Source organism: Bombus pascuorum, chromosome 5 (assembly GCF_905332965.1).
Source record: "Bombus pascuorum chromosome 5, iyBomPasc1.1, whole genome shotgun sequence".
Lineage (NCBI taxonomy): Eukaryota > Metazoa > Arthropoda > Insecta > Hymenoptera > Apidae > Bombus > Bombus pascuorum.
This window is the reverse complement of record NC_083492.1, coordinates 14970588-14985339: the sequence shown is the minus strand read 5'-3', so window position 1 is coordinate 14985339 and position 14752 is coordinate 14970588. Positions and strand designations below refer to the sequence as shown.

At 31.5% G+C, this 14752-nt stretch overlaps 1 protein-coding gene across 4 annotated transcripts in view; it reads right to left on the bottom strand.

Moving 5' to 3' along the window:
• Nucleotides 1-14752, bottom strand: part of LOC132906943 (protein kinase C and casein kinase substrate in neurons protein 1) — a 58112-nt gene that overhangs the window by 2597 nt on the left and 40763 nt on the right. For 2 of the 4 annotated variants that reach the window (XM_060959620.1, XM_060959621.1), the window contains exons 2-8: nt 7496-7887; nt 7005-7193; nt 5894-5914; nt 3360-3586; nt 2977-3097; nt 2328-2438; nt 24-190 (exon numbers count right to left, since the gene is read on the bottom strand). In XM_060959620.1, coding sequence (XP_060815603.1) covers nt 24-190; nt 2328-2438; nt 2977-3097; nt 3360-3586; nt 5894-5914; nt 7005-7193; nt 7496-7858 — 1199 coding nt within the window. In that variant the 5' untranslated portion in view covers nt 7859-7887. The remainder of the gene's footprint in view (nt 1-23; nt 191-2327; nt 2439-2976; nt 3098-3359; nt 3587-5893; nt 5915-7004; nt 7194-7495; nt 7888-14752) is intronic. The other 2 variants (XM_060959623.1, XM_060959622.1) reach the window with 2 other exon arrangements.

The following is a 14752-nucleotide window of genomic DNA, read 5'->3' as shown; positions in this document are numbered from 1 at the left end:
ATGAAATTATTTTGAATACTCACGTCATCGTGGAGGTCCTGTTCACAGCATTACCATCGTGATTGTTTTTCTCTGAAGAGTGTTTGCTGGAATTCATCGTGTCGGTTTTGCTATCCCCATGGCCTCCATCTGTTGATATTACCCGGGAACTGGGCTTCGATTTTGATTTGTTATTAACTGGTGGGTACTCCTACGTTAATGAAAGATCATTATATTTATTACATCATTGTATATACATCACTCTATATAATTTAAAGTTACATTTGTGTATATATATATGCAATTTTATAATTTAAATATGTATATTAAATATTTATAATGTTATCCTAAATCATGCGTGCAACCAATTATAGTATATCTAGAAATTTTTCATCTCTGTACCGACTCACGAAAGTATTTGAACATTTATCATAGAAAATTTTTATGTTCGGATTGTGTTTGTTATGTAAGCTATTTTGAACTTTCATTAATACAGTAATAAGAGACGATTACCACGATCATATTGATTTTAAAATGAATTTAAAAATGCATATAGAATTTGTGTCTGATCCTTTGATACATTTTACTGACACATTATGCTGGGTCACCGGTTCGATTATTTGTGACACGTTTATCAACATACTTCTTTGTTTACTATAATACTTTCGTGATCTCTGAGAAATATATATTTATGCATTGTACATGCATATAATTGTACGAAATGTCTTGTAATTTTTACATATACATCGAGATTCATTTTAAACTTTATCAATATTGTCATGAGAGCCAATAACATTTCACGATGTCTCGTACAATACACATAATATATTCATAAACGGTGTTTGAATACTTTCATCAGGCTATGTGTATTTATTAATTATTTAATATGATAAGCACATATATACAATACCTGTTTGCAGTATTTTTAATTTGTTATTTTTAAGCTTAAGAGTATGAGCTTCACATATGATAAAAATTTATTATCATGTTATAAAAAGTTGTATTATAATAAAAAAAAAGAAATGGTCTAATTTAAAATGAAACGAAAACGAACGTGTTGGAATCGAATGAAGTTAAATTGCGTCGCACAGGTACCTATTACCTACAAAGATCGTAGTCATACATCATGCGGTAACGAATGTGGCAATATACGTATTCGTTGTTACATGGATGAACGTAATTCACCTTACGGCTGTGACAATTTTTGCGTGCGAATTAACTGTGCGCATGATTTCTGGTTGCAAGCATGTTTATTTTAACGCTTCGATTCTCTATATAATAATAATAAATAAATACGTATACTAAGGATCGTGTTTGTTAAACGTGCGAGTAAATATAGAGCGAATTTACTATACAGGTCTGTCATTCATAAATTCGTTTAATACAGGTATCCTTCAATGGACGAATCAAAATAACTAAAATCAATTAGCAGAAATTATGTAGTATCACAAGAGATCATTATGCAGTTATGTAAATTTAAATATGAATGTTCAATTTCATGTAAGTCCAATTTCACAATTGTATGTTTTTCTAAAGTTTTCTCCATTTTATTAAGAAATTTTGGAGATTCAAATTACAAGCTTAAACATTAAAAAAAAAATCCTACATATATGAATCTTGTGTATTTTTATATATTTGTTTATATTATAGTTCGGATATTTTATACATTTTGTGTATTTCTAAGATGAATAAACATTTACATTATTCGAAATTTTTTTGTATTTTGACACGCGGTATCAGTTTGCTGGTCTTACTCATTTACGATCGCCTGCATAATGGATGCACGTTCGATTCGCGTCATCGGCATGCATTATAAATAGATAAAGAGATTTGAAACGACCTTGCTGACATTACACCGCTAGATCTTTACAATCATCTGGATATTTTCATTACACTTCTTAGAAAGCGTCGACATGTTTTAATAAAATTCTTTCTACAGAGGAGATAAGGAAGAAACGTGTAACTTTCAAGTAAATTCAAATGATATCTTCCTCGGTTAACATATTAATCTTATTGCAAATTCGCTCCAGAATCGAACAGTGAAAACATGCTCGGCGTGTATTCGCGATATAGATCTGCGATCACGTGCAAAAACAAGCGCATAGCGGGTTACGGTTAATTCAGTTAAGTTAGGCGAGCCAGAAGCTGAAAAAGGAAACCCATCCTCGGTGACCTCGTCGTGTTTGCCTGTTACGACACTATTTCGTGGTTCTTGATCAGTAAAAAAGTTCATTTTCTTTTTTCTATGTGCGTATACGTATATGTATTTGTGTGAATCTTCGTTCATTGAGTAGCATGTGAACGAAGAATAAGCGAATGGATAAGTGTAAAACGTAACAAAACTTTACATGCACATCCTCGCCGACCGGGCGTTGATTGATGAGCGTGATGGAGCCAGCCGGAAGAGCCTCCTTCGATTTTGAGCCCTTGGTGATGTCACGGAACTCCTCTGTGTAGTCCTGCGTAATAGCAACGCCCAAAAAAAAAGAACAATCACATGCATGCATTCCAGAAAATATTTCAATCTCAGGGGATATATTTCATTTTTGTATTTCTTTCTTTCTTTCTTTGATTGGAAGCTTTGAGAGAAATTCGATACTATGCTACACAGAGTGTCTCAACATTTTTCCAATAAAAAGAACCTATGCCTATGAACGGTATTCAATGAATAAAAATAAGAAGCTCATAATAATTGCTTTCTTTAAAAGTTATAACAGACACACGAAATAACGACAGGTTTGTTTTTCCATCGGTAGAGTATAGAAACAGATTGGCGATATTTATATTAATTCAAATGAAATACTACAGAATATCCAGACATACAGAATATAACTAATGGACGATATTAATGCAGTTATAAAAAGAAAAGAACAAGAACGATATTCAATACACGCTACGGCTATATTTTCTAACATCAGATCTTCAACCATCAGCAAGAGTTTACATGCGATGAGAAAGAATTATTGTAATGCGTATATTTGTATTTTGTCGACTTACCTCAAACTGTGGCCAATTCATCGCCATATTTACACCGTGATTGTTCGACCACCATTTCAGATCTTTTTCATGGTCCGCGTTGTTAACTGTATGATAGAATTCTTCGTATATTTGTGGAAGTCTGTAAATCAAATGAAATCAAATTTTTTGTTTGAATTTCTTTCTAAAGAAATAAATTTACTTTATAATTTAGTAAATTTTGGAAATTTATAAAACACATGATTTTAATTTTGCGTTTTTAACGGTATTTGTAATGTCGATACTTGAAATAAATTATTCAATTCAAATGCTTCAAATACTTTTGCGAGTCATTATACAACACACTCTAGAAAATAATAATTTTCATCAAAGGGTGTAAACGAAAGTAACAAAAAGTAATTTACATTGGATCCTGAGATATATTGAGACATTTGTGAATGCCGAAGAGAACATCCTTGAAGAATTGAAGCCGCTGCGCCTCCATTTCTTGACACTTTTCGAACACTTGTGTCATATCCTCCATGTATTTTGGGTTATACTGATTAATTTCTTGCAACGCAGCTTCATATTTTTCTTTCGCTTTTTGTACCTCTTCCTTCGTTTTCTGCACCCTGTCCTGCATTTTCTTCACCTGTTAATTAAATAGAAGAAGACATACGATAAATACTCAATTTTAAATTTAATAATTTCACCATCTACATTGAAGGTAAAGATCTTGGTACAAACCTAACACGTTGGTGTTAATCTAAAGAAAAATAACGAAGAGAAAATGTTCTTAATTTTATATCGAAGCGATTAATTAATATTGCATTATTGTTATTATAAGTGTCGAAACGTGTTCTGAATAATATTCTATTATTTATGATAATAATTCCAATTCTTTACCCTCAAGCTTATCTAGCGCACTATCGAAATGGCAAAAAAAATATCTTTGGAAAGGTAAGCGTGATTTCTATGTAGGTTTTAGCAGATACGTAACAAATACCTACAGGATTTACTAGTGCAATAAAGTTGTAACACAGTAAGTATTATAAGTATTGTAATAAAACAAATTGAGAAGTTTTTGGTTATTTATTGTATCGTGTATTTTGTAAGGTTTGTGTAGAAATAAAATTTATAAGTGAAATATTTAGAAGAAAATTTCGAAATTTGAAAAAAGAAGAGAATAGATATATCTGGCGTGAAAGAATGTAAAATGGAAGTTGTAAATACTGTAAGGAACTGTACAGAATATCCTTGAACTTGTTCTTCTTTCTAGTAACGCAGCTACTACGAAGCTTGAAAAGCTTACATAATTGTTAGTCTGAATGCTATTTGGACTCATGCATAATAATAATTAGCGATATTTTTATTTTCTTTACCTTATGGTAGTTCTCAGAAACATTCTTTACAGTTCATTACAATACGATATGTAAGTATAACTTCTTGTTGTGCAACATTTACATGTATAGATGTAAGAGTAAGAAGAAGAAGCGTATAATAAATAAAAAGAAAAATATATATATATAATTAATAATTTGATTTTGAGAATGAAATAATTTAGTAGATTGACTTATAGTTTCTTGGAAATTACAAATCTACAATTGAAGAAAGTAGGTAACTGGCCAAGCAATTAGAGTATAGTAGTTCATAAGATTTAAAAATTTATGCATAAAGGGATAGAGAGAGCAGATTCTATATTGAAACGTATTAGGCCACTATAATTCGCTTTTAAACAGAGATAACGAGCAATCATCGAGTAATTATCGAAGTAAATTGCAGAATTATATATGAAAGAATTCATGGATTTATAATTCTGTTCTATATATATAATATTTGATTTCGCTAAAGGATAAATTGGAAAGTTTCTGTTTAAAATTTTTTTTAATAGTGTTTTAATTCTTTCGTTACTTTCTGTCTATTCCTTACATCTTTTACTAATTGAAGTACAAACACATGAGTTCTAGAATTTTGATATAAACTTTACTCTTTAAATGATAATCAATAAATTATTTGTTGAATATAGATTTCAAATTTGCCAAGTTGTATAAAAATCTAAAAATTCAGTTTTCCAAATTTAGAATATTCTAGATAATATAGAAAAAAATTTTTTTTTGGAACTTTCATCTTGAATTATTTAAAAAATTGAATTTTGAATCTTAGAACAATAATCATTTAAAAGCTCGATGTTTACGTGATAAAATTATTAATACTCGAAAGAAAGCGTGAAACAGATTTTGCTTACCAGCAGAGCTTTCTGTAATGAAAAATGAGAGAATGTTAATTAAACATACATGCTGCATGCATTATTATTATACATACAAGCTGAACGTCTCCTATTTTAGATTTCCTAAAGGATTTTCGCATTCTGTGGCCCCATGCATCACATCCACAAACTGTCATCTAAAAACGTCGTTTTTTCAGAAGATCGCCTCTCGTTTGGCGATTTATCAAATTCATAACACTCGAGACGTAGAGTAACGATCTTTTTTCCAGTTATTTTATTTCTATAAAAATATCATTTCAAAACAGGTTTCGAAATCTTCTCAAAAATAACAGAAAGTGATGCAACCCAAAACAAAGGAAAATAATTTTGTGCACTAACAAAATTTTACGATCTACTCTTCTTCATAAAATATTAAATATTTATTTTACTTAATATTTAATATTCAAAAAAATTATATTGTAAATATTTCGTGTAACTGTATTGTACGTAAAAATTGCTGAACATTAAATTTCACAATCAATATCTAATAATGCAGCTGAAAAATTGAACAAAGTCTACAGTCCACGACTGAAACGTGCAGGAAAAAAAGGATCATTCGGACATTCACGAAAAATTTGGAAGCGAAAAGACAGAGAGAACAAATATAGATAATTGTTAAGGACACAGGACAACACGACATGCAGATTTTCGATAAAAATTAAAACACGAGGTGTTTCTTTTTCTTTCACATACGTTTTCAGAGCCTCGGGCCATCTGAAAATAATACTTGCTAAAGAACAACAGTATCTACTTTTATATTCAGCCGCGATTGCGTAATCGAAATACATACTAAATGTTAGTATTACGCACATGTAAGTACACATTGTGTATCAGTACATTGCGTATGCGTTATGTTTTGTCAAGAGTACTGTCACTTCGAAGAGAGAAAAATTTGATTTTCGTAGAATTGTACGTAGTACATTCTATATAGAACAACGGATGTAACTTCTATTTTATTTTTTAAAAATATAATATGCTACTTAAAGTGGTTGGAGAATCGTTTTATGCAAAAAGATATCGCTTGTAAAATTCGCTTCTCTCTCTGTCAGAGTAATTTATATATATATACATATATATCCCCAACATTAGTGAAAGCGTTAATAGAAATTATACATATTTTAAATATTAGATTAGATGTATGCTAACTACGTCCTAATTTTTAGAATCGTTCGATTTAAATACTATGAAATTTCTATTAGTTCAACTTCGATCTCATCTCGTTTTGTTATCTAACAACTATGCAGGATATCCAGGAAGACGAAACACAGCGTAAAAGAATTTTAATTAAAAAAACTTTTCCTCGTTTTTAAAATGCAGATCGTCTAATAGATTATTTAATGTAAACTTTTAATCAAATATGTAGATAATAAAAAAACTTTCTTCTGAATTCCAAGTCATACAAGACTGGAGAATTTGCCAGTAACTTATGCAATGATTTACTTCTATGGATACTCAAATAATTGTCACAAATTTAAAGGTGAAAACACTGTATGTTGATTATAATTATTCATTTAATTACAAGTTTTCATCGGACATCATTCTGAATAGTAAACAATTCTCTCAACCATTTGTTTTGTCATAATTTTAATCGTTCTAATTTGAACGAGGCGTCCAAAGTACTCTGTTCTCTTCAATACATTACAATGAGTGGTCGAAAAGTACCTTTTGAAAGCGAACACGATGACAATCGCTGTGATTCAAATATGTAACGTAACGATTGCGCTAGTCGTCAATAACGTACGAGCGAGAATGATGTAACTGTTCATTACTGTAATCGACATAGAGAGGACGACTATCGTTTTACCTGGTCAGGGGAAAGCGAACTGTCCGCCGATGCGTTCCTTTCCATGTTCGCCGCGGTTCGTTCGGTTTTGCAGCTGTTGTGGTACTCGGACTTTGCTTTTTCAACCTTCTGCAAAAGCTTCGCCCATGGTTTCTGCGCCTTTTTGAACGCGTCCTCCATCTCCTTTCGCTCTTTCAACGTCATCATTGACTGCAATTTCGAACCACATCCAAGTGTGCAATTTATTAATTATTATGAAAACCTACGTGGGAAAAGAATTATTTGTAAAGGTAGAAAAATAAAGATAAAACGGAGAAAGAAATGTGAAAATTTAAGGTTAAATTTTGATTTATTCAACATTTCTCTAAAATACCGATCCACTAATCAAATATTTAACACAAAGAAAAAGCGAACCTAAAATAATACTTTGAAATTCCGAAAAAAGAAAAGAAAGGAAACAGAGACTTTCATCTCGATATGTCAGAAATTATGCATAAGAAAAGAGCACGTACTTTGTGATAGGTCTCTTTCTGCCACGTTTTCACTTGGTGAATGATGTCGTTACAGAGATTCTCTTTGACCCTGAGGTGGAGATCGCACAGCCTCTCCGATTCAACGAGAACTCCTTTCCAAGCAGCCTCGGTGGTTCCATATTCTGGTCCTTTTTCGATCTTGTCGTTCCAATTTTTCGACCAATTTTTCAACGCTTTCGCGTAACTTTTCTCAATCTCTGCTCTTTCTTGGACTAGAGCTATTAAACTGTCGCAGAGCTTATGGCCATCCTCGATCCTCTTGGTCGTTCGTTTATAGTTACCTGGCTCCCAGAAAGAGTCCGAGGTTGCTATCAGCATGTTGTCGTCGCTGTGATGTGACATCTTAGCCTAAGTCGAGAAATTCCTTTCACCTGTAATCAAAAATTAAACGAAAATATTATTATGGATATTCATTTGTATGGACAGAAATCATAATGAAATATAGATTGATAATTCATGACATGTATTGTGATTTGTTATTTATCATATTTATTATACGATTTAGTTTATCGCGTTAGATATGAATTGTGTCAACGTTGTGTAATTATTAAACTGCGGATGTTTATGTATATATAAAATATATAAAAGTATGCAAAATATTTCAAGCAAGATATAAATGCTCGTTTTAATATTTAAATACAATATTTAAGCGATTTTAATTACGATGCTCTATTCTGATCAATCATTTTTATATACTGTCTCTATATCATCATCCTCTAGTAGTATTGACAGCTAATACACAAACGATTGTAAATTTCTATCCGTGGATTACCACCGTAAATAACATAAGCCAAATAGTTAATTAGATTATATGCACATCGACTGTCCTGATTTGATATCCGATTAAGAACGATCGTTACAAATCTTTGTCCACGATACTATGCTATTTCTTTCGATTACAGGACTATAGCAGAGTGAAGATTACATATACGACAAATAGCAGTCTATTTCGAAATTCTCTTCTCTTTGAATCATATTGGAGCCATCGTTCGATTAACTTTCACGATACAACGCACCATGTTGCTTGGTAACTGGAGATCGTTAAACTGCAATATTCGTTAAGAATGCAAAGGTAACTTAGTAATGTGTATAAAGTTGGTTACGATCGAGAGGTTCATAATAAGCACGATCCTTGTCAAGCTTTCGACTTTTTCATGGAATTGGTATGATGAAACATGATTTATGTTCTGGCTTATATAGTCAAATGAAAATGAAATAATCCTACAAAAACAATTTTTATCAAGGTTCTATAATTTCGTGATTCAAATATAATTTCTTCATGATGTAATAATTATTGATACATTTATAGGAACAGTGTAATATGATGCATATTTCGTCACAAGAAATTGAAATGTACTGAATAGAAATTAAACGTACTAGAAGATTTCCTAGAAAGCGACAAACATTGTTATTTTTTCTTGTGAGCTCTTCCATTGTATTTCATTAGAATTGTGTCTACTTGTATACGTATATGGAGGGAGATGGAGTCTGATTAGGTCAACAGTAGGATAACAGTGACAATTAGTTGGAATAGCTTGTTGGACTCGTTGCATCTCCTAAATCTGGCACACATGCAAATTTGATTTTGCACCGTACACAATTATGGTTGTACCGACAAAACTTTATGGTTTCCATAATCGAACTGTCGTGTAGCAGTTGTACATTATAAGTACATTTTATTGCAGCCGTGTATCATTGTTTCTTTAATCCATGAAAATCATACATACGAATTTATGTTCTCTTGTAATTGAATAGAATTGAGTAATTTCATTTAATAATTAAATGATTAATGGTGTTTCATAAATAAAACTGACATAATTTCCTTTCATACAAATATTTGATTTGCCAAATGTTGACTTTACTAACGAATCAAAAATCTGTTAATTGATAGAATGAAATAATTCAATTCATCTATACGATACTCTCTCTTGGCCGAGACCAACCATTTTATAAATCGTTCTATAAAAATATTTATTAACATACCAGCTGTTTTACCGCGAATGTAATAACGTAATCATTGACGTCTCCTTAATTGTCTTTTTCTTAGTCCATTTAACTGCTAATACGTAGAAAACAGTTTTTGACGCACGAAGCAATAAAGTCTTTAGCACACTTGTCATTAATCAGAAATACTTTCTATAAAAACACGATTCAAGGAGCGTGTTTAATTCGAAACTTTCAATAGTACAAAAAAATAATTCACGCGTTCCTGTTACCTTGATATTAGTTTCTTTTTTCTCTTATTCGACCATTAAATTCTAGAAGACTTTATTTTACTTTGTACATTTAGTTATATTTTTTTAATACTAATCTAGAATATATAAATACATATTGGTGTATTTTAATTCGTGTAATCTTTTCTGTGTAATGATCATCGCGCGTGAGGGTCTTTATTGGAATAAAAAATTTGATCTTCTCCAGGCGATAATAAATTATCTTAGAGTATTCTTATAAGAATTACATCTCGAATATCAATTTCGTGGAATTATAAAATTGAGAGTGCGACGTTTTGTGAACGCGACGCAATCAAGATGTTTGGATTGCAAGCTCAGCACTTTCATTGAAACAAAGCGGTTGTTAATGGGGACACATTGCATCAATACCAGAGTCGAGCAGAATTACTACATTACTATGTTACGCGAGCACTATACATACATAACAGTTATAACAATCTGCATAAAATGCATTTAGATCTTTCGTTCTTCTTCTCATTTAAGTCGTTACGTCTCACGATTAGATCACCAGGTGAAATGTATAATCGTACGATAAGAATAATTTTGAAGCAATTAAAGAACCATCTATTTAGGTAATTAGTGAAAATTATTCAAATTATTCAAGAGTAGTGGTGTATTTATCAATTTATTCCATTTTAACGGTGCACTTTAATTGTTTGAATATTGGACAAAGAAATTATAAATAACAATAAATTTTAGATAAATTTCTTCTGAATTTTCTTCAATTGTGGCAATAGTGAAAAATATTAATTGATAGAATAAAATTACTGATACAATTTGACGATCAAAAATAGACCAGGTGTTAGTAACAAAAGTTTTTATATCTTTATAAATTTATATATTTTACAGATGTTTTATTACTTTAACTTTTTGGGTACTTGTACTAGAAAGAAAAACTATTTCGTCCATTACATTTTCTATTTATAAACGCCAATATATTGCACAATCATAGATTGTATAATGAGAACCTTGAACGGTAGGAGCTGGGAAAATCCAGATGCTAAAAATGTCAAATTCTAGTCGATCAAAATCTCATGACTCAAGTTCATTGCAATATTTATAACTTCAACCTTATTCAATAATTCATAACGTTATCAACTTGATTGCAATAATTCGTAGCATAAGTTAGGATAACTGAATGAGCCGAGCTGTGAATAGATTAATTTAATAGACTTGAAGTAAAATTATTCTGAATATAAAATATTTGTTCGAAAATATTATCTACTTCCTTTAATTAGAAAATCTTACCGACATAAATAGAGAAAAGCTGTTTTTAAAGAAACAAGGAAATTTCAGAAGTTATATTAAAATAAATTAGAAACCTTCAACTGGATACCGTTTATTCTAATTAATGAATCGATTTAAAAAAATTTAGAAATTCCTATTCAAACAGGAATCGAATAACTGAAAGCTAAATTAAAAATACTATTTTCTGATTCTAAAATAAAATAGAAGTTCCAGGAATCGTGATAAAATAACTAAGTTTTAGTCAGATAAAATACATTAATAAATAAAAATTCTACCGACCGGAAATTTGTACATTTTTTAAATGAAATAGAAACTTTCTCAAGCTGAACTAATTTAACAGTAATATATCATTAGATATATATATAAATATCTGAACAAAACTACATACATACAATCTCAACTAACACATCCTTAAATTTTCAACCCAACCATACATCATTTCTATCAAATCTTCACTTCAGTAGATCATAAATTCTCCAGTTATCCTCTCGAGAACTAGAAAACGAACAGAAACTAAACAACTTTCTTCCAACACGGAAATCTCACACTGTCTTTGTATTTAACCATCGTCGTATATATCCACTTTACGTACACCTATTTAGCGTTGTGCCATCTATTCCACAGCTGAAGGGCCCTAGGATCACAAATAACTCGTTCAGTAGCAATAACGCTGAAATCGAGTAATCAACACGAGTCATGGCGCCTACGAGATCTCTGATACCATGCAGCTTATCGAGCCGGTAGAGCAACATTCCACGGTACGGAATGGCCACACTCATTCCATCAGCACGCTCTCCTGCGAAAGAGCATTCTCCATGGAAGGTGCACTGCCACACTAGTGATGGGATCAAGTTCGATATCACGAGTTCAATGACACAAATAATAATAATAATTAAACCGACGCGACGCACCATATGCGTCAGTATCGGAATGTGTCAAAAGAACAGACACAAATTTCATATACATTTTGAGATTCGTTTCAAATTTTATCAATATGATCACAATGTATCGTACCTTATTATCAATGCTAGTGAAATTACCAACAAAGACATACAAATCTTTTATGGTAAACGTGGAGAAACTTTTGTGAATCGCTCTATAAATTAGTATAAAGCGTGGGTTCCTAAAGTACGAATCGCGTTAAATACTAAAATATGGGAGTAATTACATGTTCATTGAAAGAGTTTTACTCTTACTCATCGAGAATCGTCGGATGAACGATTGTAAGTTAAAGATCGCGTGAGAATTACTGTTTCTGTTTAGTTTTCCGCAGATCTATGTTAAAGTAATTTTGAATTGCTTATCGATCAATTCTCGACTGCAATTACATTCCGTGTAATCTTCGAGTGGGTCAGGAAAAAAATTAACGTTGACTAAAGTGGGTTTGTCTCGGCCTACAAAAGTTGCGAAGCCATGGTTTATAGGATTTAAGACCAGATGATCGATGTTTGAATCTATTTGCGACGTACTTAAGCCCATCGCTACTCGTCACGCTCTGAACTGCACGCGCTCACATACACATAGAATTCTCGCGTGAGAGACGAAACAGGAAACCATTTGGTTCATCTGTTTTTCGCTCGAGACGCCGAAAATCGAACTCCACGAAGCCTTGATCCGACCTTCTCCTCCTCCGCGTGGAGCTTAAAGGCCTTTCGATCCTCTTGCCTGGCAGCATTCCGCGGTTTATGCTTCTTCTTTAACATTTTTCGTCCTTTCGCTTCTTTTTACTGGCTTCCTCGATCTCGTGTTGTTCTTTGTTTGCTTGTCGACTTCTGTCCAGTGTTTCTTCTTCGTTTCAGATGGATGACAGATTAGGAATGAGCTTGTTGGTGGTTAATTGATAGAGGTGTAGTTAAAATTGTAGAAAAATTTGGTTATTCTGGTCATTGAGGGAATGTAGACTTTTTTGGAAAGATTTTGAGCAATTCAATTTATTGCCTTTTATGAATAATTAAAGATTTTATGATATTGCACATTTCTTAGCGATTTCAAGCTGTTAATTTTTTATATTTATACAATATTAATGATATTAATTTAGAAATAAATAATATATATATATTTCACATGAACTATGAAAACAAAATATTCCGAGTTTTTGTCATTTTCTCTTAAAGTTTACTTGTCTAGAAAATTCCGATCTTTAATTACTTTGTTCCCAATATAACTAAATAAAGCAGTTGAACAAGCCCCAACTGCATTAATTTCCATTGCGTAAGACCAATTAAACGTTAATAAGGAAAATAAATATAAAAGTAGAGAAAGTAAACTCCGCTTGTAAACTTAACTGGAAAGACTAAAAATACACGAAATGCAATTCGTTGATAGATCGATGTCTCGTGACGCTGGGACGTCAACGATTAATCATCGTCTTTACATAATCGACTATGAAGAAAGAAAAGAAGGGAAAAAAGCAGTCGATGAAAAACAATTCCAGATGAATCACCACGTTCGTTTTGTTTCATTATGTCACGATTATCAACATGTGCCCAAGAGTAAAAACATGATTGCATTTGTTTGATCTTTTCTCACTGGTACATCATTTGTTTCTGAATTTTTTAAATTTTTAACCCGACATCTTAATATAAAAAGCTACGATATTTGACCGAGATGAAAGGATAAGTAACTACGATCATGTTTATTGCTATTTAACATATACATGTTGATTCATCGTTAATTGGTAAAAAATGGAGAAAAGTTCATCTTTGATCGGGCTATTTTTTTTTTCGATCATCTTCCATATTAGTGACATCATGCTCGACAGAAACGTGTTGGAATGTCTGTGTTTTGTGTGTTACGATCACGATAAAGAATGTCGATAACATTGGAAGGTACGAATAAACGTGATTAACGTGAATTATTTTAAGGCAATTTATAAACGATGAAATAAAATTGTAACGGTTTTATTCTACAATTTTCGGAATTCAGAAATTGATAATTCTTCTTAATATGGCATAATAAAACAAAATAGCCGAGAATAAAATTCTCAGTATCAAAATCAATATGTATACGCAGTATCATTAGTTGTTTAACAAAATAGTTTATTTAACAAATGAAACATATAGAGAGTAGCGTCGACAACCTCGATTGTGATAATCGGTCTCGATAGCAACGAGACAAACAAAGTTCATAGTTTCATATAAAAATAACGTAGTCAATGTTGATGTGGTTACACAAGAATGTTATTTTTATGTAGTGTTTATGGCGCGAGTATGATAAAAGGAGTTTTACGTGTATTCACCTTTCTCTTTGTAAAGTACATAATTACACTATAGGAAGGAATATTTACTTTCTGTAACCTGTAGAAAACTGTAGTGTGAAACGCTAAGAAAAAATACAAGATAATTCTTTGTGATATTTAAAGATTGATTCAAAAACGGATAGTTCTTTAAATAATCCCTATTATCTACATTCATGAATCTATTATCTATTATTATACAGGCTAACATATATTTATAAATTAACAAGTAAAGCCTTTATTTTGTGTCGATATCTACACATACGAAATAAATTTCCAAGGAAAATCCATTTAAAACCTGCAGATAAACGTCGGTTAACGATAAGGCAACCTTCGGGTTATATACACATCGTACAACATTTTCCAATATACATTATTCAAGTGTTTTTCTTATACAAGTCATGTACAGCACATTAGGCTACATTTCCGTAAAAGTAACAAAAAAGGCACATTACCTAATTTCCTTTATCATGATTTTTCGATTAAGCTAAGTGCAATCAATAGGAATGCACGAGATTT